The sequence below is a fragment of the Chelonia mydas genome, chromosome 7, assembly GCF_015237465.2.
Source record: "Chelonia mydas isolate rCheMyd1 chromosome 7, rCheMyd1.pri.v2, whole genome shotgun sequence".
NCBI classification, from domain to species: Eukaryota; Metazoa; Chordata; order Testudines; family Cheloniidae; genus Chelonia; species Chelonia mydas.
In genome coordinates this window covers 118,837,932-118,863,960 of record NC_057853.1, presented here as the reverse complement: position 1 = coordinate 118,863,960, position 26,029 = coordinate 118,837,932, and the positions used below count along the sequence as shown (strand labels likewise).

Below are 26,029 nucleotides of genomic sequence, written 5' to 3'. Positions count from 1 at the left end.
TTCACAACATCCTCTGGCAAGGAGTTCCACAGGTTGACTGTGTGTTGTGTGAAAAAATACTTCCTTTTGTTTGTTTTAAACCTGCTGCCTATTAATTTCATTTGGTGACCCCTAGTTCTTGTGTTACGAGCTTCCAAATAACTTGTTTTCATCTAAGTCTACCAAAAAATTTCCACCCTTCACATTTAGAGAAATACATTAGTGTCCAACCAGCAGTGACCTACCAAAACCAAAGCCCAACTACCATCGCCATTAGAACTAATAAAAAAGCAGTAAAGATAATATCATTCCATCCAGCATGGAAAGGCCAGCAAGCACTCTGCAGATAATCAATACTGCATTTCATTTGGAAATGGGTTATCATAAATCTCTAAAGGCAATCAAATGCAAACTACAGCAGTCTAGCGATAAAACACATATCTATGGCAACCTGGTAAAACCACCAGAAAACCGAAGATTTCTTGACCATTTAGGCAGGGTATTCACTCAAACAATAGGGGTCTTCCTTAGAAGACAAAAGGTCAGAAACTAGTGTTAACATCAGCTTGCTTCTCGTTGAACTGAACTGGTTCCCTGGTCATGAATGGTTATAAACAAGGAGATAGAAAAGCAGATGAAAAAGCACCTCTGTTGAGAACTTGCTGGTTTGCAACAGACTGTGTCTGCCTCTCAGCAGGGATCCAACACAGAGGAATGAGTAAGCTTAAAACCATGCATAAAGCAGACGACTGATATACCGTACACTATATATACTGAAGAGTGAACGTGCAATATGTATGACATTTCAGTGCACCTCAATTTTAAAAAAGAAAATACATAAAAGCTTCCTGCTCTAGTGATTGTGGGCTACCTCTCAGCTGACAGGTTAATCGATGCTGAATGTGGATGGATGAGATGCAGATTTCACAAGAATCTGAACGAAGATAGAAATAGAGGCCGGGGGTTGGGGGGTGTAATCTCAAAATGCTGTGCTGGCCATTAACATGTGTTAACTTAAATCATTTTGCAGGGGGCGAGGTGTCAAGAGATTACTGAAATACACATTTTGTTCGGCTAGATTGTTCCCATCCTGTCTGGATGAAGGGACTCTCAGCTGCCCATTTCACACACTTCTGTGCTTTTCTCCTCATAGCTCTGGATCTGTATGAAGCAGACAGCAGCGGGGATGAATCACGTGGAATTGCTAACACCACTGCTGATCAAAGATTGTGAGGTGGCTGTTTAGTAGCCCTGTTTTCTTTTTTAAAATGCTGCATTTTGAACTCACATAGCTGCGACTCTACCAGCTCATGTCAGGAGAAGCACTTGAAATCCCTTCACGCTACGCTACAAGTCATGTTTAGACAGGATTTATTAGTCACATTATTGACATGCAGGAAACCAGAAAAAACAGCAATTGTTCTGTCAAATAAGACAGTAATGGGCTTAGCTGTGGGAGCTATACCGCTCCCTGACTCCTTTCCCCTCCCTTCAAGAGTGATAAGTTGGCACATCTCCCAGGAGGACACAGAAACCATCCCAAAGAGGGCCTGCTGCTTCAGATCTTCCATCAACAGGGCCAAAAGTGATTGGAAGAAAGCCAAAGACTTCGGAGAGCAATGAAGAGGAGCCACAGGGGCAGCTGCGGGGGAGTGAAAGGAGGCTGAGCCATCTTAAAAACAAACAGAACCAAGTGTAGCTTTCATGCGGGAAACTGAACAGCCCACAGATCAGCCTGGCACTAACCAGACATCACCCCACTCTGTGTCAAAGTGCCAACAGAACCCGATTAGGGGCTGCAGGAGCTTGACAAAAGATGAACAGTGATCTCCTACATCAGTGCACTGAATGCATGTTGCACGGCAGGGCAGCCGAATGGTTCGTTTTCAGGCCTCCTTGGCCAGAAGAAGGGTCTGACTCTGACTCAGTGTTGTGCTTTATGGAGGCAGCGAAGGGAGAGAAGGGGAAGAAGGGAGAGAGGGGAAAATGGGAAGTGGCGGAATCACAGAGGCCATGCCACATGCATCCCAATAGCAGTAGTAGCAGCAAAAATACACCCAAGCTGCATGGTTTAAAATAAATCCTCTTCCATTGCATGTTAACATGGCGGCTGCCACATGGTGATGGGTTTACCCCAAACTTTCTTCAAGGATATGGCAAAAACTGGGTGTAAAGACAACAACCTGCCACGGATCCTCTGCTGTGGTTACTGGTCCATGTGCACAGTACCAACCAGACAGGTCAAATGGGATCAGCCAAATTGTGATCAAAGTGAATTTCTTTTGAAAGAGAGACCGACTTCTGTATCAGAAATGGTAGCAGGTTTCTTTGTGGGGAAGGCAGCTCTTAACGATAACACTGTGATTTTGAGGCTATACAAGAATCAGCACTGTAGGCACAAATAGTCTATTATAAAGATGAACATTCTGGAATGACCATGATTTAAATGAGTCAAGGCTTTTATATGGCCGTTCGTCTTTTAAAATAAGCCCTTCTGTAGGCACGTAACACAAGCTCGGACGAAGCAAGAGTTCACAGCATAACACATGACTAAATTGTTAACAGTTATTTCTTTAAAATACTATATAAAGAAAAAAATTAAGTAAGTGGTAATGAAACAGGAAGCAGCCATATTGACGGCTTGATGATATGTATCAAGCCAGGAAGATCAGAGCTGAAGCCAGAGACATGGCCATACTGCATCTGATAAGAAATGTATTACATGGATTAAATGGAGCAAGCACGGAGTCTGACAAGAAGTGCATTACAACATGCATGCACACAGTGAAAAAATCGCTTGTCTAAAAATGAAATCTCCTACAGCTTCCTGTGTCTGTGGCAATAGATTCTTGTCTTAAAAGGTTATCAGCCTCTGGTTTTTGATGGATTCCTCATTAAAAAGGCAGCCCCCAGAGATTTTACAGTTTCAAAATTCATAACATTTCAAAGTCCTCATTGATATCAGGCATTTTAAAATACCACTTTCTAATTTCCTCATTTAAACTTGTGGATTCCGATTAAGTAAAAATGTCTAGTAGTAATCTCATTAATCTCACTGGCTACTACTTTAGGGTAAAGTGGAGAAGAGTAGTCTTGCAATAAATATTTCTTATAACATAAGAATTTCAAGTAGGCGAAAATAAAACTTTATTTAACTCTTACAAGATATAATCTCTTATCAACACAATGCACAAAGTGTTTACAAAATAATCCCTTTTTCTGCTCCATTTTCAGCACTACTTTTATACAAATCTTGAAAATACGTCAGAAATCTTGACTACACTTTTTTTTTTTGTTACAGTTTTAGAAGCATCACAAGAAGTGACTTTAGGTAAACAAGATTTTTCTTAAAGTGTCATCTTCACGGGCAAAACAAACATTGGTTTTAAAGACTTACGGGTCAGATTTTTAAAGGGTAGTTAGACACCTAACTCCTATTAAAATCAATGGGAGTTAGGAACTGAGCTACCTTGAAATCTGGCCTTTAAGTCCTAGTATGCAATGAAACCCTACTCATGCACACCTCTGTTTTTTATATCTGTGGAAGAAATCATCCCATAACAAACAGAACAGAATATTGAAATATTAAGTGATCATGAACTACAGTTATGTTAAAATGAAAAACTACCTAATAGTCTTTGTGCAGCTGTAGAAGCAGCGGTAGTAACAGATGTTCATTCCATTGCCCTGCACCCAGCAGCAGCCTCAAACATGGGCTCCCCCTTAATGCATTCAAAGGTCATTACAACATGGTACTTTGAAGAGAACGTGAGAGTCTCCATTTTTGCTGGGGTTGTAGGGAGAGGTGTTAAAAATGAAAGGCTTGATTCTGCTGCCAGGCAAGACAGCTAATTTACTTCAATGGGAGCAGGCTGAAAGTCTAATTATTTCACATATATGACAGATGGAGGGAAGGTGTCCTCTGTGCACAGAATAATGTACTCTGTGCACAGAATAATCTATTGGTCCATCCATGCTGAGAGCCGTACCATGAGCTATCTGGTTACACAGTAGTTAACATGAGTCTAGCTACTACCAGTTCTGGACCTAGTGCAGATGAAATGTGTTTCCTTGACGAGAAATGATGTCTTAATGCTGTTTCCAATAGAACTAGGAAAGTCAATACTTAACCCATGTGAAGTTGATTACCTATTTTGGCCTAAAGACAAGTTGGAAAATCTCCCCCCTCCCACCATTTCTAAATCAAGTCAGCTGCTGTTGACATTCTTTTTAGGCAAATGATTATATTGCCTCCCCCCAAAAAGGGACACCACCCACTGAAGATCATCCCTGAGAGCACCATTCCAGCCACATACTTCAGAAGTAGGTAAGGTCTTATGGAGATAAGAAGTTAGGGACCTGCCCAAGATTAAGATTAGTGGAGGAGAAAGCAAATTAACCCTGTGAGATCCTGTGGATTTAAGAAGGATTTAAAAATAAAATTCAGCAACTCTGAGTGTTCTGCTTTCCCTGAGCTAGCTACAGTTTAAGGAGCGTCATCTGTAATATAGAGCTTTGCAGTGTTTACAACTGTACTTACAGAGGCTGCATTTTTTACACCAGCAAAGTCAAATGCTAAGTTATAAGTGTACAGCAGTTAGTGGCGGTTTCATTTATTTCCTGTGACAGGAAGCAAGGAAGGATGGCCTTCTTTGGTGAGACACAGCATTGAAGAAGCTTCGTGTTTTGGATCCTTTCACCTTCTGATAGTCTAGCAATCTTTAAGTTATTGTTAGCGGAGATACCACAAGGCCATAGTGCAGTACAAGCAAACCATCCTAGAGGGAAAAGGAAAACGTATCATTATGACAGTAAGAAATCAGCTAACAGAGAGGAAGTTTTACAGCAAGAGACAGAGCCACTGTTTGCCAGAATCTTAGCTCCATCTGCCAAAGGTCCATTTCCTTCGGTCTCCTGAAGATCATATAAAGATATTTTTGTACCTCCCTGTATCCCGACAATAAGCTTGAATTGTGAAAAGCCTAGGCAATGGAGTGCTACCCCCCTAAGTGGGGAAATCTAACCAAAAGATTTAAAAATCTGTTTCTTCAAGTACAAATTATTTTTCTTTTATTTTAAAACCATCCTGAAGTTGTCCTGACGTGTAAATGGTGCCATTATACAAGCCAAATGGTCTCTGCTCAACCACCACCACCAAAATAACCAACTGAGAAGCAGCTGAAGAAACCCTGCCCTTTAACACAACCTACCAAAAGTGAGCAAGACACTGAAGTATTACATAGAAAACAGGGCAGTATGACTAGGATGGTCTGAGCATGGGACTTTGGAGCAGATCTTGAGTTCTAATCCTAGTTCTGACAAACTTTGTCTGTGGCCTTCAGCAAGTCACTTCACCCTTCTGCTTTAGTTTCCTCATGTCAAAGGTGATGATTACCTACCAGGTTGGAGTGTGTGTTAACGTTCACAAAACACACCAAAGATGAAGAGTGCTATAAGTATGTATTATTTTAATTCAATTTCTAGAAGTTGCCCATTCAAAGTTCTGGATAAGTCGACAACAATAAAAAAATAAAAATCTCACATTCTTCCCAAGTGCGGCTTGATATTTACTTTCCCATGTAAAATACTCCACACTCTAGAAGAGTGGTGTAGAAGTCTAACACTGAACACCCTCCTCTGCCCCAGACTGCAGCAATATATCTGGTAATGGCCCACTGATTCTGTTGCTATTTTGGATGTATACATTTCATTAACACTTTCACATACACGCAAGTTACATTTCACGCTGACGCTAGGCCTGCATATTGTTATCGCTCTCACACAAGCGAGCGAAAGCAGCTTTTCGAACACACTACATTAATATAGAATGAGACATGGCAGTTTAGTAGAGCAGCTCCACAGTCTCTTCCTACATGACTCCTGCAATGTGTGATTGAAAAGGAGGCAAATGTCTTTAGTGAAATTAACCACTGGACTGTAAACCATAATTGTTTATATCCCCAGACTATATATTTTGTATGATTCCATCTCAGCAATACATACTGCATGTCCTTCGACACAGGACTTGTGTCTGCGATAATCTACCAGGGATGTGGAAGGGACCGTGAAGAAACAGTTTCCCCTCCCACGAAACCACTTAACAGCTCCCACCCCTCAAAAAATTGCTTTTATGTTTTCTTCTTATATAAAAGCAGACTGCGGGACTTACTTGATCTTGAAGAGAAAACCAAACCAAAGCCACTTTACACTGTCTTTTTCACTTCCCTGGATACTTATCACAGCCTTGTGTCAAAGAACATGCAGGAAAAAGGGGGGGTTAGCCATGGGGATGCTCACCATTCTGTGCTGGAGAGCTCTGGGAGGCTTTTTTGCTTCCCTTAGGCAGAATGCCTCTTACTACCGCTCCTGAGCCAGAGCAACTTTGCTTCTCCCCTGGCTCTGAGCTGTGCCTACCAGGCATGAGCTAGTCCTAGATGCATTTATTTAGAAGTAACACCAAGTGCTCTGCTAAGGGCTTGTCTACACTTACATTTTATTGCGCTCTAACTTGCTGGCTCAGGGGTGTGAAAAATCACCCCCCTGAGTGCCGCAAGTCTGAGTGCTTTAAAGCGCTAGCGTGGACAGGCTCCCAATGCTGGGAGTGGCACTCCCAGTGCTCTGAGCTAATCCCCTCATGGAGGTGGATTACCAGGAGGGCTGGGAGAGCTCTCTCCCAGCGCTAGCGTGCGACCACACTCGCACTTCAAAGCGCTGTTGCGGGAGCGTTCCGGCGACAGCGCTTTGAAGTTTCCAGTGTCGCCAGGCCCTAAGTGTGCAACATGTTAAAGCCTGACTGAACTATAAGTGACAAACGAATCTATTCTGTTACGAAATCATGGTCCCCGGACACCCACCCTGAGCCTGCTCCCAGTAAGTTAATGGCAAAACTCCCCTAAAACTTCCCTGGTGCAAGATTGGGGCCTTCACTTCTGATAAGAGACACGTGAACATTCCGCCAACAGCACGGTCAGTTACAGGGTTTAAAAATTTCCACAGCTGGTGCTCGAAAGATATCCTCAGTCCAGGGCTCACCCCTTTGAAACCGCTTCCTCTGGTGGCTGTTTAGCTGTTTGACTTATGCAGCGTTAGACCTGTTTGGACAGGCTTTGATTAGCTTTTATGATAGGAGACAGGGTTTTGATTGTTGTTGTCATGCTAGGGGTTCTACTATGTTCTGCTGTAACTGATTATGCTAATGAAAAGGTGCCAGAGGGGCAGATAAATTAACCTGTGATCTTGATTAATTATGTGCTGAAGTAATAAACCAAGGGATACACACCACCTGTGTGCGAGGCAGTGTACCAGCCTGTAACATCCTTTATTTAAACAGCAGTAATAATAAAACCTACCTCTTAGGACTTTTCATCAGTAGATCTCAATGTGCTTTACAAAGGATGTCAGTATTGTTATTCCCATTTTACAGATGTAAGCCGGGTCTGAATGAATGCTTCCCTGACGGCTAGCTGGGAGGGGGAGAGACTTGGGTTGTTTATGTAAATACAGCTTGCTCCTGCTCTGCTTAGATATCCAGCACCTCGAGCAGTGTCAAAATAATCAGTTTTGGCTGGTGTTGGGTACAAATCACTTTAGTACTGAATGCAGAGGTAGTGAAATGCTGTTATAAAAATGTTGTAATTATTTTGGGAATACAGGGAAGCAGCACTGTGTGTAACCTGTCCAGGGGCGGTGAGTTATATGGGCCTGTGGTGCCCAGGCTCCAGCAATATTCAGGGCCCAGGGGTCTGGCTCCATCAATATTTGGGGCTGGGTCTCTCCCCCGGCCCCACCAAGTGTCCCCCGGCCCCCACTTGCTGCCCCCGTGCACCTCCCCGGGCCCTGGAGCGTCCCTGTCTCAAGCCAGTGGCTGCCCCCTGCAGCTCTGCTGGTTCCCGGCATCAACTGCCGTCGCAGGGTCCTAGTGCCCCCCACCCACAAGTGCCAGGGCAAGCTGACCCTCACCCTGCCCTTCCGCCTTGGACCCTTCCCTTTTCCGGAGGGACCCTCCACCAGGTTCCCCCTGCTTGCAGTCACTGCTCCTGCCCCACGCTGGGCGAGGGGCAACCCCATCCCCCACCCCAGGGAGGCTACAGTGAGGGGCAGCAGCAGGGGAAGAGGCGTACACGTGATGGCAGCCCCCCAGCCCGGCACCAACTACAGGGGAGGCGAGGGGGCTTCCTGGACCTGAGAGGGGCCCTAGGAACACATGCAGTGACAGTGGTGCGAAGTGAGTGGGCTGCTGGGGGAAAAAGGAGGGTCCCTCCCCCGGAGCTTGCTGCTGCCGGCGGGGAGAGGGCTGGGGTGAGTCCTCCTCTCTGGCCCCAGCCCCAGGGCAGCGTGCCTGCACCCCAAACTCCTCATCCCCTGCCCCACCCCAGAGCCCACACCCCCAGCCAGAGCCCTCACCCCCACCCCAACCCTCTGCCCTAGCCCTGAGCCCCTCCCACACTCCAAACCCCTCATCCCCCCTCGAGCCCTAACCCTCTGCCCCAGCCCTGAGCCCCCTCCTGCATCATGAACCCCTCATTGCCGCCCCACACCACAGCCCTCACCCCTGCACCCCAAGCCTCTGCCTGAGCCCCTCTCACACTTCAAACCCCTCATCACCAGCCCCATCCCAGAGCCCTCACATATTTACATTATTTTAAAAAATATATATCGCCTTACAAGGCAGGTGGGGGGCGAGGGGGCAGGACTTGGACCTGAGTGGGCACCATCAAAAATTGTACAAACCTGCCGCCCTTGAACCTGTCCCAAATGCGGGGGGGGGGGGGGGGGGGGGTCACCTTCAGCTGAAAGCACATCGTTAAGCCAGGGGCTCGAATGCCAGAGCTCTGTGAAAGTAAGAGGGGTGGGGATAGGAATCCCCAGCTAGGAGGCTGCACACCCTCATCAAGAGTCCTCCCTAGATGGGTTTAACCTGTTCCTCACCACTGTTTGAAGAATAGAGATAAATAGGTATCAGGAGCCTCTCTGTTATGTTAAATGCCCAATCAGAGCTGAAATCAGTGGTGGTAGGACTGTGTTTCTTCCCTGCCTACTAAGAGATAAAAATCGCTGAGAGCCGAAATCACTTGAGCTGGGGCAGTGTCTCTGCCCAGCCTGCAAAGAGCGGACAATCACTAGGAGACTGATGTGCAGAGGTCAGAGCAGAGAGGCAGGTGTCAGCAGAAGGCAACTGACAGTCAGCTGGTGAACAAGTGGGTGGTGCGGCGGAGAGGTGTGATGAGCGGCCAGCAGGGCGGCTGGCAGAGAGACGCAGCGAGCAGGCGGCCAGCAGGGCGGCTGGCAGAGAGACGCAGCGAGCAGGCGGCCAGCAGGGCGGCTGGCAGAGAGACGCAGCGAGCAGGCGGCCAGCAGGGCGGCTGGCAGAGAGCTCAGATGAGCGGCCAGCAGGGCGGCTGGCGGAGAGCTCAGATGAGCAGCCAGCAGGGCGGCTGGCGGAGAGACGCAGCGAGCAGGCGGCCAGCAGGGCGGCTGGCGGAGAGACGCAGCGAGCAGGCGGCCAGCAGGGCGGCTGGCGGAGAGACGCAGCGAGCAGGCGGCCAGCAGGGCGGCTGGCAGAGAGACGCAGCGAGCAGGCGGCCAGCAGGGCGGCTGGCGGAGAGCTCAGATGAGCGGCCAGCAGGGCGGCTGGCGGAGAGCTCAGATGAGCGGCCAGCAGGGCGGCTGGCGGAGAGCTCAGATGAGCAGCCAGCAGGGCGGCTGGCGGAGAGACGCAGCGAGCAGGCGGCCAGCAGGGCGGCTGGCGGAGAGACGCAGCGAGCAGGCGGCCAGCAGGGCGGCTGGCGGAGAGACGCAGCGAGCAGGCGGCCAGCAGGGCGGCTGGCAGAGAGACGCAGCGAGCAGGCGGCCAGCAGGGCGGCTGGCGGAGAGCTCAGATGAGCGGCCAGCAGGGCGGCTGGCGGAGAGCTCAGATGAGCGGCCAGCAGGGCGGCTGGCGGAGAGCTCAGATGAGCGGCCAGCAGGGCGGCTGGCGGAGAGGCATGGCGAGAGTGGTGAGCAGGCGACTGGTGGAAGCAGTGAGCAGGAGCGGCCAGCAGGACAGCTGGCAGAGAGGGGCAGCGAGCAAGTGCCTGAGCAGTGGCGTGAGTAAAGTAGCTCTTTGCCCCACCCAAGGGGGAGGTGAACTCTGCAGATGCGTCTCTGAACTCTGGGTCTGCACTGATCAAGGACAGCAACTGCGAGTGGGGTGCAGAGAAGGGTCGGGCACGTGAAAGGGACTTTTGGGTTGCTGGACTTATGAACCTGAGGGGAAAAGGACACTGCCCAACCTACTTGGGGGTGGGTTTTTTACTCATGGTTTATGTTTATGAACTCTGTTTGCCGTGTTTTCCCATTAACACCCAGTTACTTCCCTCCTTTTATTCAAAGTTTCTTTTCTACATTCGGACTCTGTGCTTGCGAGTGGGGAAGTATTGCTTCTCAGAGATGCCCAGGTGTGGTGTGTAAATTTCCCAGTTTATTGGGTCGGGGCTCAAGCCATTTCTGTGTTGTATCAATGGAAAGGAACCCCTAGATGTTGTACTCAGCCCTGGTTGCTGCTGGTTCCACCTGGCAGAAGGGTTACACACTGTGATACAGCATGGCCAGAGGGCAGCAGTGTTAGGATATAGATATTCAGGCCTGTCTGCAAAGGCCTGTACTTTAAGAATTTAGGAGTAGAGTGTTAGAAGGGAGCCTTATTCCCTGTAGAGGGAAGAAAGTTTGCTATAAATTAATTAAAGCACCTGAAGCCAGTCACATGATAAAACCCCCCTGCTTCAATCGGACAAGAGGAGGAGTTGAAGCAGAGTGGATTGGTGCTGGAGCAGAGAGCAGTTTGGAGGGAAGCAGAGGAGAGTTTGGAGAAGTGCTGCGGTGGGCTAAGACAACCAAGACCCTAGGTAAAGGGACACCTGGTTTGTGCAGAGGGAGGGCAGGAAGCCCCACAAGCTGAAGGGCAGGAGAGGGAAGTAGCTCAGGGGAAGGAACCGCTAGTTCTAGTGGTTTACCGCTATCCCTAGGGCCCCTAGGTTGGGCCCCAGAGTAGAGGGCGGGCCTGGATCCCTCCCTCTCCACTCCCCTCCTCTAGGGCATGAGTGGGGCAGTTAATACGCCAGTTCAGGGGCAAGGAACAGTACCCTGAACCCCGACCCAAGAAGAGAAAGCGTGAGACCCATCGTAGTAGTGCTGGCAATTTGCCACAACAGATATTATGGTATTTTACAGTAGTAGTACAAAATACCCCCACACTGTTTGGGGAGAATATTACTGTATTTTTTGTTTTAAGGACTAGTGCTTGCTCCATGTAATGGATGCTACCAAGAACATAAGAATAGCCATACTGGGTCAGGCCAATGGTACATATAGCCCAGTATCCTGTCTTCAATGGTGGTTGGTGCCAGACGCTTCAGATGGAATTAACAGAACATGGCACTTTATCAAGTGATCCATCCCCTGTTGGCCAGTCCCAGATTCTGGCAGTCAGAGTTTAGGGACACCCAGAGCATGGGGTGCTTGCATCCCTGGCTATCCTCGCTAAAAGCCATTGATAAATTACATTCACGTTCTATTAATCTGCCAAAGAAGCAACATGTTAGTCTGAAACCCAGCTGTCCACTTTCAAGTTTTACAAGGTGTGTAACTGGTTTGTTAAAAGCAATCTAAATATATTTTCTTATTATTAATATATTTTCCTACTAGGTTACACTTAATATTCCAAAATGCAGCATTCCAAGATTGTTGGGAAACTGACTATTCAGTTACTGAAAGCAATGAAAAGCCTGGTGTCTTGCATTTGTAGGAGTTATCAAGTTTATAATGAGAATGATCCCAGTCACTAGTACAAGTTGTTGCATGAAGAGAAAAAGCAAACAAACAGAGTCTTGAGCACTTACTGCAGCTATTGAAAAGGAGCAGCCAGGGGAGAGAAAAAAAATCAAGCCTGGAGTTGTTTTATGCTACGTTGCTAGAATTAGCTATGTTGGAGAAACTTTTAGTGAGGGCACTGCAACGAAGGCTTTTGGTGATGACAAGATTATGAGGAATTTTGAAATTGCGTAACTGTCTCAGATGGTAGCAAGATTAGTTGCAGACATGAAGGAATGTGCACATGAAAAATATGATTCAGAAGTGCAGCTATTTGTTCTCTAGCCCTAGAAGAGAGCAGTGATAATACTGAATTAAGTTGTGAACTGCTCCTAGTCATTCAGAAGACTACACGTTACACATGGAGCTACTGAAGATATTCTCTTTGCACAGAACTATCACAGGTGTGGTTGTTTATGACAAAATGAATATGGTGGTTTTGATAAACATTTCTGCATCATAATGGATGGAGCTAGGGGCATTGGTGGCTCCAAGGGTGGATTGGTGGGACTCTTAGGAGAGGATGGTACATCTCCTAAAACTCTGTATAAAAATCATCCACAATCCTTGCATGGAAAGTCCCTGAAATATGACCATGAAAGGAAAGCAGCAGTGAAAGTTATTAATCAAGTTGTGGTAGCAGCCAATCTCTTGCATGTAAAATTTCAGGCCTTTTTGGGAAAAAACAGATGTCTAATTTGCTTAGCCAGCAAAGTGAAAATTTGCTTAGCCAGCAAAGTTTGGAATAGAGAAGTGCTAGAAAATGTTTTGCAAGGTACGATGGTGTTAAAAAAGGGAAATCCAGTTGTTTCTGAAAAGGTGATGCTACAGAGCTTAAAGAGCTGCTGCCAGATTGCAGGGTATGTCTGTGAACTGGCTTTGTTGACAGATCTTTCCAATCGGCTTAAAAAGGAAGCAGCAGCACCTGTCTGAATTGTTTGGTCATCTTAATGGATCTGCAACAAAATAAATCTATACTTAGGATGCAAAATCTGGTGCTGATCTCCAAATGAAGTGCCTAAGAAACCTCAAGACTTCTTTCTTTTCTCGTCCACCAATGTTGCAGGGTTTTCTAGAAGACTTCCTCAATTAATGTATTGATTCTGCAGTCACAGGATGCATCTCTAGTCAACAATCCTCCTGGAGCAGTGACTGGACCATCCATGGCTATTAGCAAAGATAGTCAGGGATGCAACCCTATGATCTGGGTGTCCCTAGGCCTCTGACTGCCAGATGCTGGGACTGAATGACAGAGGATGGATCACTTGACAATTGCCCTGTTCTGTTCATTCCCTTTGAAACATCTGGCATTGGCCACTGTCAGAAAACAGGATACTGGGCTAGGTGGGTCACTGGTTTGACCCAGCATGGCGATTCTTATGGACATCATCCAGCAGCATATCAACCAGGCAGATCCATACATGACAAAAAATGAAACCAATGCAATTTCCCTGAAAGTCCCCTCTCAAGAATGCTTTCTAAAGATTAAAAACTTTGGCTTAAGGAGGAGGTTTTCCAGGAAACTGGGCTAGGTAACACTTTGAGCGTTTTCTCTGAATTCTTCTGTCAGGGGCCACAGGAAGACGGCTGGGATTTGTTCTGCTCGTGGCAGAAATTGGGGTGCAGCCCACAAACCCAACAGATCTTGGGGATCTGTTGGGGGTCCAGGGCTATCCATATGGATATCCAGTGCCTTTGCACTAACCATTGGTCTCCTGCAGTTCCCTGATTCTCTGGGAGAGGAGCTGCACTGCCAGGGCCTCCTCAGAACTAGCACCCACCCCTAGACTTCCATTTTAAAGGGGGTTCCCCAACATACCAGCGATTTCCCAGGAAAGTTAAACTTATATGTGTGACTGCTCAGAATTAAACTTGCTGCTGGACACTTAACTTTTGCATTTCTTGCCTTATTTTTATTTTTGCTAGACAAGTGTAATATTTCTTCAACACAGTTTTCTACAGGAGATGTGTATTCAGTTCAGAGTAGACCTTAAACACCCTTTTCAGAATTTTGGGTTTAGATTAAGGCACAGTTTACAACAGAATGCAGTTGTGCACCAATATCCTGCACTACATTGGATACACGATATTTCACTGCTGCATCTCTAAAACTATTTGTTATTACACACCAATCACTTAGTGCAAATACTCAGAAATATTTCCAAAGCACAAAAGAGCTTTTTTCTTGGTATAGTATACACAATAAGATGTGGTGCGTAGGCTAGCATCAACAGGGTAAGAAATGGGTCCCCAGCTCTGCCTCTGAAGGCTGTGTCACTCTGAACACTTGTCAAACTCAGCTCTATAAATCTGTGACCTTAGAGATAGCTACTAATCCTATAAAACACCCGGCGCCCCTTGACACTGAATGGTGGCCATTGCCAGTTAGACTAATTGTGCTCCATATATGGGACTTTGTAACAACCCAGCAGCAGTATAGTCAGTAAGTTATCAACAAGACAGCTGGCTGTATATTTTCTCTCCCCCCTTAGGAGCTGTAGCATACGTATCAGGCACACTGCTGGCATTTATTACACTTCATCTTTTGCTATGGGGTTTTATATGCAAATTGTCTCCCCCATGCAATCACAAGGCTAGTCGTGTTTGGGCTGCTTCTGTCTTTTGATACCTTGCCAAGTTACAGATTCCCAGGGGTGGGGGTGAGGAATGAAATACTAATGGAGAACGGTTTGGTTTAATTCATTGTGGTTATTGCACAAAAAGGAAACAAAGCTCATAACCAGAACTCCGTGAACCATCAAAAACTCAAAACACATGGCGTCCAGCTCAGTTACAAGTACAATAAACAAAGCTGTACTGGCTAATGTATCTTGTCTAAACGCAACCTGACGGGATCTCATAACAGCATGAAATAGTGATTTCTCAATGAGCAGAATACCAATGGGTGAAAGCGTTTCTAGCAGACACTGCTGTTTAGTTAAACAGAGCACCCTTTCAGAACTCATATTTTACAACACAGGCTAGCCACCACCCTTACCTGCATAGCACTGTCTCCTATAGCTCGGCGGATTTCCCTCAGCGTCTGGTAGTGTTCTAGCAGGTGATCACCACATATTATGTCCACCTGTGAACAAATATAACAGAGTCAAAAGGGCATTCTCTCTCTTGCCTAGGGAAGACTATCTGTGTTTTTAGAACTTACTCATCAATGTTGTATCAGAGCACCTGAGACTCAGAACTTACATTAACAAAGTGAATCTAGTGCTGGCGAGAGCTGTTCAATTAACAGCCCTGGAGACGAACGTCCTTTCAGCTTTTTTTCATCAAATAGACATGGCATGAGCAGCAGCAAGGCAAGTCTCCTTATACTGCCCTGACAACTGGCCTCAGTTCTAACCTCCAGGGGCCATTTCTAGAAGGTAGTTTATTGTCTGCATCCCATTCACTACTTGACTCCCCTGGTGAAAACGGCATGAAAGGGGCTTTTTACTGGCAGCTGTGATACGGACTTACTGGGAACTCTACCGATAGCCATGACTCATTTCACATAGGCCACTGGTACTAAAAACAAGGGGCCAGTAACATTTCATTCCCAGAATCCTCCAACAGCTCCAGAAAAGTAAGCCCTCTGGGGCAAGAACTGTCTTTTTGTTCTGCATTTGTACAGCACCTAGCACAATGAGGTTCTGGTCCACGACTGGGCTCCTATGTGCTATGGTAACACAAATAATAAAGGAGTCAATTCTCCGTGCCAGAGGCAGCAGAGGAAATACTATACCCCACCCCCACCCAACATGGACAAAACGTGTTAACGTTTCTGCTTCCTAGGACAGTGTTCCTTTTTGGAAGAAACGGTTGAAGCAGACAGGATGTGTGAGGGGTAGTTCACGGCATGCTGCTCTCAGCAAGCACATTACACAATCCCTACTCCAAAAATGATGAATTCTTTAGTAATGCAAGTGAATGAAGGACACACTCAGCAATTCCAGGCAGCAACCTCTACTGCAGCAGAGCTAAGCCCGTGACATTGTCAGTGTCAGGGTGTTCACTTCTTTTAAGCAACTTTCCAAAAAGCAGCCCCTTGGAAAATACCATGTATGGGGGGTGGCCCAGGAAGAGGGTCTTTTAAACTGAGTCATTTTGAACAGCTTGCCTTATTTTCACAATTCAATTGAATTTATTTTTTCACAAAACGACTACATATTTATCAGGTGATACAAGGGCATACTTTAAACTGGGACATTAACATTTCAGGTAAAAGGAACAAGGACACGACATTCCCCCACAGGCAGCAAGTTTTAGACATAGGAATGAGTGGGGGAATCTCCCCTATAAATTAGCTGCCTGGATTTCATAGCGTGGTCAATTGACAAAGGCTGGGCAAAGAGAGATGCTCTGTAGCTTTCTCAGTGTGAGCTTAGTCACATCAATGATCTCAGAGGGTACTGTAATATCATTATATCTACTCTTGTACGCACATATAGCTCCTGCAGCAGGACAAAACTAAGGTGTTTTTGTGCTTTAACTATGTAACTGGTCTGGATTTTTGTTTCATACTTGCTGGGTTATTTTTCTTTTTAAGTCCGCATCAGTGATCAAAGATCAAGAACTAAACCAAAGACAAAGAATTGTGCCCCTCTCTAACGGGCTGAGCATGGCTCTGGGATCCAGGAACTCATGAGTTTTGGGCCCTGCATGCCCCAGGTCCAATAGCAAATGGATGGCCAAGTGTCTTAACCTCTTTAGGTGCCACCATTCCCTCATCTCTAAAATTGGGATAATTACAAATACTTTGCTCAACTTACAAGGGGTTGAGAGTTTTAAGTAGAGGTTGTAAAGTACTTTGAACTTGTAAACCACTAAGTATTACTTCTGCTTTTAATGCCTAGAAGGAACCCAGTGGGCAAAAATTAATCTGGACATTAAAATAATCTTGATAAATTATTGATTCTGATACTAATCTAGGATTTTTTTTAAAATTACCCACATCTCATTGAGACGTTAAAGAGATCAAACACAGACTCCAAATAATCACTTATTTTTCTATTTATAGTCTGTTTCTGCACAATTATTCCTCCTCCTTTCCCAAATTAACTACTGAATAGCATACTATTAGTCCAGAAGAGAGGCAAACCTATTCTTTGCCATTTTTTCTTGTGACGTGCACTGGTAACTGCTCTTGGATTACTGCCCTAAATTCTAACTCTCTTTTTTAAACTGGGTAAGGCATTGAGAGCCCAATCCTGCTCTCACTAAAGTCAACGGGAATCTTGCCATGGCTTTCAATAGAAGCAGATCAAGACCTAAAGCAGGACTAGCTGCATCTTCATAGAATCATAGAATATCAGGGTTGGAAGGGACCTCAGGAGGTCATCTAGTCCAACCCCCTGCTCAAAGCAGGACCAATCCCCAACTAAATCTTAACTGGGGTGGAGGGGAGAAACCCACATAAGTAGATAGTTGAAAATGTTGGCTTTTATATAATAGAAAAATACAACAATTTGTTCCCTTAAAGGACATAAATTGACATGATGGTAATTCTTGGCAATTTTAAAATAACTGAAAATGACCATTTGTTTGGAAATACCACACCATCTAGGAACACCCTGATGTTGACCCTGCTGCTGCAGATTCAGATGATAATCACTGATGAATCAGTGGCTTTTAATTAATTATTGCAAAGCAGTTTTCACATACACCTCCTTGGAGTGCTCTGAATACCAAATGCCTCATTCCACCATTTCAGCATGAGGCCCCAAAGTTCTCCCTGCTAATTGTTGCCCCAGTATTCATTCCACTTGTGCAAGAATAAAAGGTACAGAAGTGCAGAATGGAAAAAAGCCAACACAATTTACTCCCAAAATCTTGTTCCATAAGCGTGTGCAGTATAGGTGCAAATCTACTGTAACCTGGTGTCCCACAGAAGTCTTTGTGCCATAAGGAAATTAATATATTATAGATGTAAAAAAGAGCTACCATTAACACAAGTGCTATAAATCTGCTTCAGACTTGACTAACTGGTAAAATTGGAGCCAATTAGTACTAAGCTACTGAGAAAGCAGTGACTTTAATTAGTTTGACCTTTTGATGAAAAGGAAAGATTGAGGTGTTACTGCTGAATAACCTTAATAATCACTCACGCTAAAGCAGAGTTAACAAAACTAGCCTATTATACCATTTATTTTCATTAGATGGCATATTTGTTGCATGCAAAAGCTACTTTTTCGAAAGTCACAATGACTGACAAATACAAACTAATGCCTATTGTTTAAGATGAAGACAAATAATTTGAGAGATTATTATATCACGCCCCAAAATTGATGTTGTCATACCAGGGATGAATTTGGTCCAATTAGTGTTAGAACTCAACTGAGTGGTTCTGTGTAAGTACAGTTATCCAGGAGTTAAGATGAAAGCAAAATAAAAAGCACCAGAGGTTTAGCTTTTGATGTGTGGATGGCTAGGAGGTGTGGATTTGATAGCAAGATCAGGGCAATAGTGATATGTGGATTTGATTATTCAAATAATTGACTAAAAGCCTTCCATTTCCTTTCAACTGTTGTCGTTATGATCTTACTATGCACCTGATAAAACCATCTCTGGGACTAAGGCTGGCATAATTACAGAGAGACTGCATCAGCAGATACACCGTATGTGCACAGACTTCCAATTACTCCCCAAAGGGACCTATGTACATGCATGCTTTCAGAAAAACATATCTGATTATGGAACATTTCTACCCCATAAACCACATCTGCACACTCAAAGCAGCTGAGCTGCTGGTTTCCTCTTTGGTATCAGGGGATTTGTTCCATCACCTTTGTCAAGAATGGATAATGCTGCCATTGGATGATCCCACTGGAAATAGCATATAACAGTAACTACTTGTAAAATAACGAGGGGCTCAGGTTCCCACTCCATTGTTAGGAAAAGCAAAATTACACACACCTATATTTGATACCAAGACAATTTACCTTAGATAAATACCTAAGATAACTCAATGCTTTACATATTCAGCCTAATCTAGAAACAAAGTCTCTGAAAAGTAGTATGGTTGGAATTGCCAGTATACATTAAAGCCTCTGAGAAAATTATTCAAACTTCCGTGGAAAAACAAGCTCCAATTAGATAAAGCTGAATATTCAAGAGGCACCTCGTGATTAGAAATGTATGTGTGCTGACAGACAAAACTAGCCATTTCCCAAGGCACTAAGGTCAAAACAAAGCATCAATAAAAGTTGAACGGGCTGAGGGATAAAAATAAAGTCTTAACCTTTCAGATGACTAGGGAATTTGAACTAAAATCCATAAGCAAACTTAAATACAAAAGCTTAGCAAATAATCTGAAATCCTCCCTCAGAGACTCCAGGTGGGATTTTTTACTCAAAATTGCCCTTTAGATTTCTGTCTGTTTCTTCACACGTCCTAAAAAGGTGCTTTATCATTTGAACAATTCCATTAACCTCAAGTCCCCCCAGTCAGATAGGATGTCATTGGATGAAGGTCAAAGATAGCAAATAATCCGCCAATGCACAAATCTGGTCAAACAGCCTCAAGGTTAGTCAGCTATTTGGGAGATTGGAAATGGAATACAGAACCTTTCACCTCTTGGTTGTTGGTTCAAAGATGACCCAGGTGGGTAATATCCAAAAGTACTTACCATCTAATAACCATTTAGCAGCTTACTTGAGAGGAGTTGCACATTAGGTACTGAATTTGGTCACAACATTCACCACAACTGAATGTTTGTTTTAATTTCATTCACTCGTCAGAGTCCCTCGCAGCCCTCCTGATTTCTATCTTTCATTTCACCTACCATAGTTTGTGCTGCTTTCTGTTGGCTTCATGTGGGCTGCATTTCCATTTTCTAAAGGATACGTGTTTGACTCAAACAACTGCTTGAGCCTTACCATTTAACTATATTGGCTTCCCTTTTTGTTTAGGGGTATAGCCATTTTCAGTGGCTGTACTATAGAATGCTTCGTAACGTCTATGCTGAGTTAAGGATTTTTTATTTCCTCACTTCTGATTTGAAGGTCTTTGATTGTCTTCCTCATTGTTTATTTTTATTATTAATTCCCCCTTTCTAAAGTCTAGTATGACAGTTGGCTGCATAAAACATTGAGTCTCTGGTTTCCTTACAGGCGAACAGAATGTACGCATCCCTCTTGCTCCTGATCGCAGGATGGGGAAGTTGTTTACTCAGCTGCATTACTAAAGGTGGATGACCAAGGATAGAATCTAGTTTCACAGAGTATCTTTCACACTTAGGCACACATGCACACACAATTTTAGCACTGTCTGAGAATGGGTCACAAAATCAGCTCCCTGTAACGCCATGCTTCAAATGATGTTGAACTCTGTTGTCCTCTCCGTGTGAACAGGGCCAACCCAGTTCAACTCATATTTCAAGAGAGTTTGGCCATTCTAACTCATTTCAGACCATTATAATGAGTGCTGAGCACACTTCATTAGAAATAAGCGTTCATCTCTACTGACCCACCACAGTTGAAGTGGGAAGCTGTGTTTGATACCTGTTCTCAGACAACGAGGTGACACAACCCTAGATATCCCAAAGCAATCAGTTAATGCTACAGCAGCAGGCATACAGACAAACAAACAAGTGTTAGGCACTCAAATAGCTCACACAGCTATCAGACTCTGTGGCACGCCATACAAAGATGTTTTTTGTCAGCCCTTTCAAGTGCTTTAGTTATTGCACAGTGGCTGTAGGAGTCCCGTTGATAAACAGTTAGCTAACACTCCATACAGAAATCAGCGTATTCACTAGGGAAATTCAACTAACTCTGGGGCATCTATTTTACAACGGATAACACGGTTAGAACACAGTTTGGGAGACAGGAAGTGGAAAAATAACATATTAAACTCTACAAGAAGAATTTTAGATTGGCAGAATTAGAAGCAAGTCTGTAAAACAGCATCGGCCTGATTTTCAAAGTTGAGCACCTGCATCTTCCATTGGAGTTGTGGGTGCCCAGAACTTAAGACTATTAGGATCCAAATATGATGCCCCCCCCCCCCCCTTTTTTTTTTAAAAAAAAGCACCATCCATGTCTGAATTGAATGTTGGCTTCTCTCTAACTTCACATCTAAGAAAAATGTTATTTACTTAGGATTCCCAACAGCACTATCTACAATGGGAAGCTACATACATTCTTACTGAGAGGAAACCAGTAAATGTAACTAGGTTGTTTCTACAGGATGATTAATTTATATCCAATTTGCACTGTCAGCATGAGACAGCAAGCAGCATGAATAAAGACTCAATGCTGGGAAAAACAAACAGTCACGCTTTATTGCCTTAAAAAAGGGAAAAAATAGGTATATGAGACAAACAAACAGAACTCTAAGACCATAACTTTATTTCTGCTATTTGCCTATTCTCATCAGCAGCAGCTGGATTTTCCAGTTACCTGTCAGCAGCTGGATGGATCATTTATGCATTATGTAACTCCCACGGCCTTCTCAGCTGAACAGTAGTTGGAATCATTTCCTAAAAGTTGCATGGGGTTTTAGCTGTGTGAGTCTCATTGATTTCAATGAGAACCGGGCGTTTAAATCCCTGTGCACAACATTTGAGTGTTCCTCTATTTTACACACGCACACACACCTTTTTATTCCACCCCACCCCTCCAAAATCTCCATCTTCCCCCACCACCCTCTAATCTTCTTGAACCTCCTTCAACATTCAGTTCAGCCTTATTGTGTTCACCTAAATGCAACTCCTGCCTATATCTCTGCTCTCATATCCTCCCACGCTCCCTTCTACTTCCCTCTGTGCCTTTTGTTTGCAATGCCGTTGGGCTTTTATTGAACGTACTCCACCTACTGTCAAGCCCCATGTACAATTAAAGTGATATACAGGGAATATTATCAGAAAATTTAAAAAAAGCTGCCACTGAGTGGGGACAGTTAAATCTTGCATGATCCCCTGGTACACACACTGAATCTCAGCTTTTAGGAGTTTGCTTACTGGATTAGATGAATACTATGGCTCTGCCTCTGGCCTTTAACGGTATGTCTACATCAGTGGTCTCCAAACTTTTTACACCCAAGATCACTTTTTGAATTTAAGGGCAACCAGGATATACCCTGCCCCTTCCCTGAGGCCCCGCCTCTTCTCCAAAGCCCCGCCCCACTCACTCCATGCCCCCCTCTCTCCATCACTTGCTCTCCCCCACCCTCACTCACTTTCACTGGGCTGGGGCAGGGGTTTGGGCGGGGGTGTGGGCTCTGGGCTGGGGCTGAGGGGTTCGCAGCATGGGAGGAGGCTCTGGGCTGAGCCTGGGGCAGGGGGTTGGGATGCAGGAGGGGGTGAGGGGTGCAAGCTCTGGGAGGGTATTTGGATGCAGGAGGGGGCTCCGGGCTGGGGCAGAGTGTTGGGGTACAGAAGGGAGTGCTGGCTTTGGGAGGGGGGTCAGGGCTGCGGCAGGGGATTAGGGTGCAGGGGGGCTACGGGGTGCTGGCTCTGAGAGGGGGCTCAGGGCTGGGGCAGGGGGTTGGGATGCAGAAGGGGGTATGGGGTGTTGCTGGCTCTGGGAGGGGGCTGAGGGCTGGGGCAGGGCTTGGGATGCAGGAGGATTTTTGGATGCAGGAGTGGGTATGGGGTGCTAGCTCTGGGAGGGGGTCAGGGCTGGGGTACAGCCTCCTGCCAGGCGACACTTAGTTGGCACCACAGCGAAGCTAAGGCAGGCTCCCTGCCTGCTGGGGCCCCACACCACTCCCGGAAGGGGCCTACATGCCCCTGCAGCCCCTGGAGGGCTGGGAGCGGGGACACATGGCTCTGTGAGCTGCCCCTGTCTGCAGGCACCACCCCCAAAGCTCCCATTGGCCACAGTTCCCCGTCCCGGCCAATGGGAGCTCTGGGGGTGGTGCTTGCAGGCAGAAGCAGTGCGGGTGACCCCTGCCCTCCCGCCCCCACCCTGGCTGTGCTGGCCGCTTCTGGGAGCAGCATGGGGCCACAAAAGGCAGGGAGCCTGCCTTTAGCAGCAGGCAGCCCTGCTGTACCGCCGTGGCCGGAGATCACAATCGACTGGGAGAGTCCCCAGGTTTGGTGACCACTGGTCTACACTGTATCTGACAGCAAGCCTCTCAGCCTGGGTTGACAGATTTGCATTAGTTGGGCTTGCACTAGCATGCTAACAAACAGCTCTATTGACATCGCTTTGATGTTGCGCAGGCTTGACAACCCAAGCTCCGAGCCGCAACATCTACAAAGCTATTTTAGCATGCTAGCGAGAGCCCCGCTAACAAAAGACTGTCGACCCAGGCTAGGAGGCTCACTTCCAGATGCAGTGTAGACATACCCTACGTGCCAGCCTTGTTTGCTGGACACGTACTGCAATGATCAGGGTGAACCAGCAGCCATGGAATACATCACTCACTTGAAATATTAAGAAAAAAAGTCTTGACCCTAAGGTGGGCTGAATGCCTCTCTTGTAACCTACCTGACAAGCTGGGTCAAGATCCATTTTTCTTCGCAGGAATTTTTCCACGTGTCCGATGGTTGCTTCTCCTGAAACTCGCACAAACTTCTTTTCCAATGGCTGCAGAAAGAGCAGACGGTAAGCAACTTAAAAATGCTGAGTGCTCCCACCCATGGTTCTCTGCAGAGGATTCCTCCAGCCCAAGCCTAACCCCTGCTCAGAGGCCCCACACACTACAGCTGAAGATAGCTGAATTAGACTCAGACCTTAAGGCCAGAAGAGATAGTCATGATCACGTAGTCTGACCTCCTGCACATCGCAGGCCACAGAACCTCACCCATCCACGCCATTAACAAACCCCTAACCTCTGACTGAGTTCCTCTCTGTCCTGTTTCTAGATCACTTTGGGATGAAAGGCACTATATACAGAATAATAAACAGGAGCAGGATTGGACCCTGGTAATCTATCTAAATCTATGGCAAAAACCTGCACTGACGTCAACAAGAGCAGGACGGAGTTCCAAGTTTGCGTGCCAATTTTAACTACCAGGCAGCACAGATGCTGTACATAATTTACTACAGCACAGACACTAAACTGCTCTCATGCAGTATGGTAAATACCTATTTTCATCTGTGAGCAAAGGAGTTGCCTGCCACAGGCACAAACAGAAGTTTTATAAAATGGGGGTCAGGCCTATGAGCTCAGGCCACACTTCAGAGCTACACTAAGAAAATAAAACCCTCTGGTATTTCCCAGCTCACACAGCGTAATTTTCTTTTTTTCTTTTAGCCTCTTATAAGTGATGTTTCAGTTCTGCTGGGGCTAGATTAGCACTATCCGAATCCCAGAATCATTTTCAACTCAATGTGTCACCGTGGTGAATACAATGGCTAGACTGGATGGGAGGCTTTTACTGTCATTTCCAAGTATTTCCATGGTGAGGACTGTAACATGACGTTTATTATGCCATTCTTGAAGATTTTTTTTAAAAGGATTTTTTTCACAGATAAAATGCTAAACAGCTGCCTGATGATTTGGGTGGATACAAAGAAGACGCACAAAGACAGAACAGGCTGCAGCACTCAACGTGATAGATGGAGTTCCCTTTGTCCTAATTAATTGGATTTTTTACATTAAATTATGGACGGCTGTGATTTACTAGCCAAGCCATATTGCAAATACAAAGAGTACAATGAACACGAAAGGCCAAACTACTCTGATTTAAGTCACAGACACAAATATTTATTCCACCTGTAATAATATAGCTATCATGTTCAAAGAACAATGCATAGAAGTCAGAAACAGAGTCAGAACTACTTTGCTGACCCTACTGTAGCTTTGTGTACAGCACGAATCAGAGCATTGTTTATAGAACACACAAAACACATTAAAAAAAAAAGTCCCCTGCCCAGTGGATCTCACAATCTAATTCAGATACACAGGAGAATTATGCAGAAGGAAGGTGATCAGGGGACAATGCTGATAGGGAATCCAGGTAGAGAGGTTTCACAAGAAACGGGTCTGAAGGAGGGATTTGAACTTGGAGATTTAGCTTGGCTGGAAGAAGCAGAAAAGCATGAAGCCAAGAGTGAGAAAGGAGGTAGTGTGGGGAGAGAAATAAGAGCATAAGGGGGAAAAAAAGAGGAGGAAATGAAAGCAGAGAAGTAAATGGGGGCTTATTAATGACATAGCAAGGAAGTGGAAAGTGATGTAGAATAACAGCCAGTAAAGGCATTCAAGGGAGTTAAAGGTGATTCTTTGAGATCATTCAGGGCCCAGTTCTGCCACCTTCATCCATGTTAGTATCAGTCTGTTAACAGTCCAATTGGAACCAATGGGACTACTTGTGGAATACAGTACATGGTGAATAAAAGCTGGCAGAACCTGGAACTCAGTGTTTGTAGAAGACTTCTGAGTTAAAGCTGAGTTTCAGTCAGACTGTTACTGGAAGCCTGTATTTATGGCTTAAAAAGGGGTTGGATCAGCTTACAAAAAAAATCAATTTCCTTACCTATGTCACAAACCCTGTCTTAGATTATTAAAATAGAAAGTGTTTTAAAAAACAAAACCTATTTCTGTCTATGCAATTTATTTTTGCAGTTTCTCTCAGTTCAGACAAGTTCTCATGGGCCACTACAATGGTTCGGTTGCAAACACTGCAGGAGAATATTTGTAACTAGACTTTCTACTGGAATTTAAAAAAACAACCATCATCTTATGGAAACCTGTCAATTGCATTCAGGTGTTGTAAGATACTGTTTTATGAAGCCTAACCTTTAGGTCAAATTTGATTTGACTCCTAATTCTCCCCCCCACCCACCAATTTCAGCACTAAAGAAATACAAACTCTACTGTCCCCAAAGGGAAAAATCATGACACTGACATACCATGTGGCTCTGAAACTACACATCAGGAGGCTGAGTGACAGATGTAGCTGAGGTTTGCATAATCTCTGAATATCTAAGTAATGTTGTTGATATGTATTAATAATATAAAATGCATTTAACTCTAGTGGGTGTTAATCTGTATTCAGTGCCTACATCTGAGCAGCTTCCTCTGAAGCCATTATATGAACTAAGAGGTGCCATCTGCATAGCTTAGAAACATAGTATGAAAATGAAGGAAAACTCCTTGTGGAAGGCGGTCGCTGTGCATACACATCAGCCTCAGTAAATGTTTTTTATTTCCCTCTAATGTTTTAGACTTTTTATTGCCCCTTACAAATGTTTTTATTACTGGGAACAAATATGCATCTGATATGGACATTTTTCAGTACTGGAGATTTTTTCCTGTG

The 26,029-nt window shown here is 45.1% G+C and overlaps 1 protein-coding gene across 2 annotated transcripts in view; it reads right to left on the bottom strand.

Annotated features, from left to right (window-relative positions):
- Window positions 1-3,102: 3,102 nt before the first annotated feature.
- PCGF6 (polycomb group ring finger 6) overlaps window positions 3,103-26,029 on the bottom strand; it is a 47,611-nt gene continuing 24,684 nt past the window's right edge. Inside the window, exons 8-10 of one of the 2 annotated variants that reach the window (XM_043552205.1) lie at window positions 23,256-23,354; window positions 14,825-14,911; window positions 3,103-4,757 (exon numbers count right to left, since the gene is read on the bottom strand). In XM_043552205.1, the coding sequence (XP_043408140.1) occupies window positions 4,701-4,757; window positions 14,825-14,911; window positions 23,256-23,354 (243 nt within the window). In that variant the 3' untranslated portion in view covers window positions 3,103-4,700. The remainder of the gene's footprint in view (window positions 4,758-14,824; window positions 14,912-23,255; window positions 23,355-26,029) is intronic. The other variant, XR_006292498.1, reaches the window with a different exon arrangement.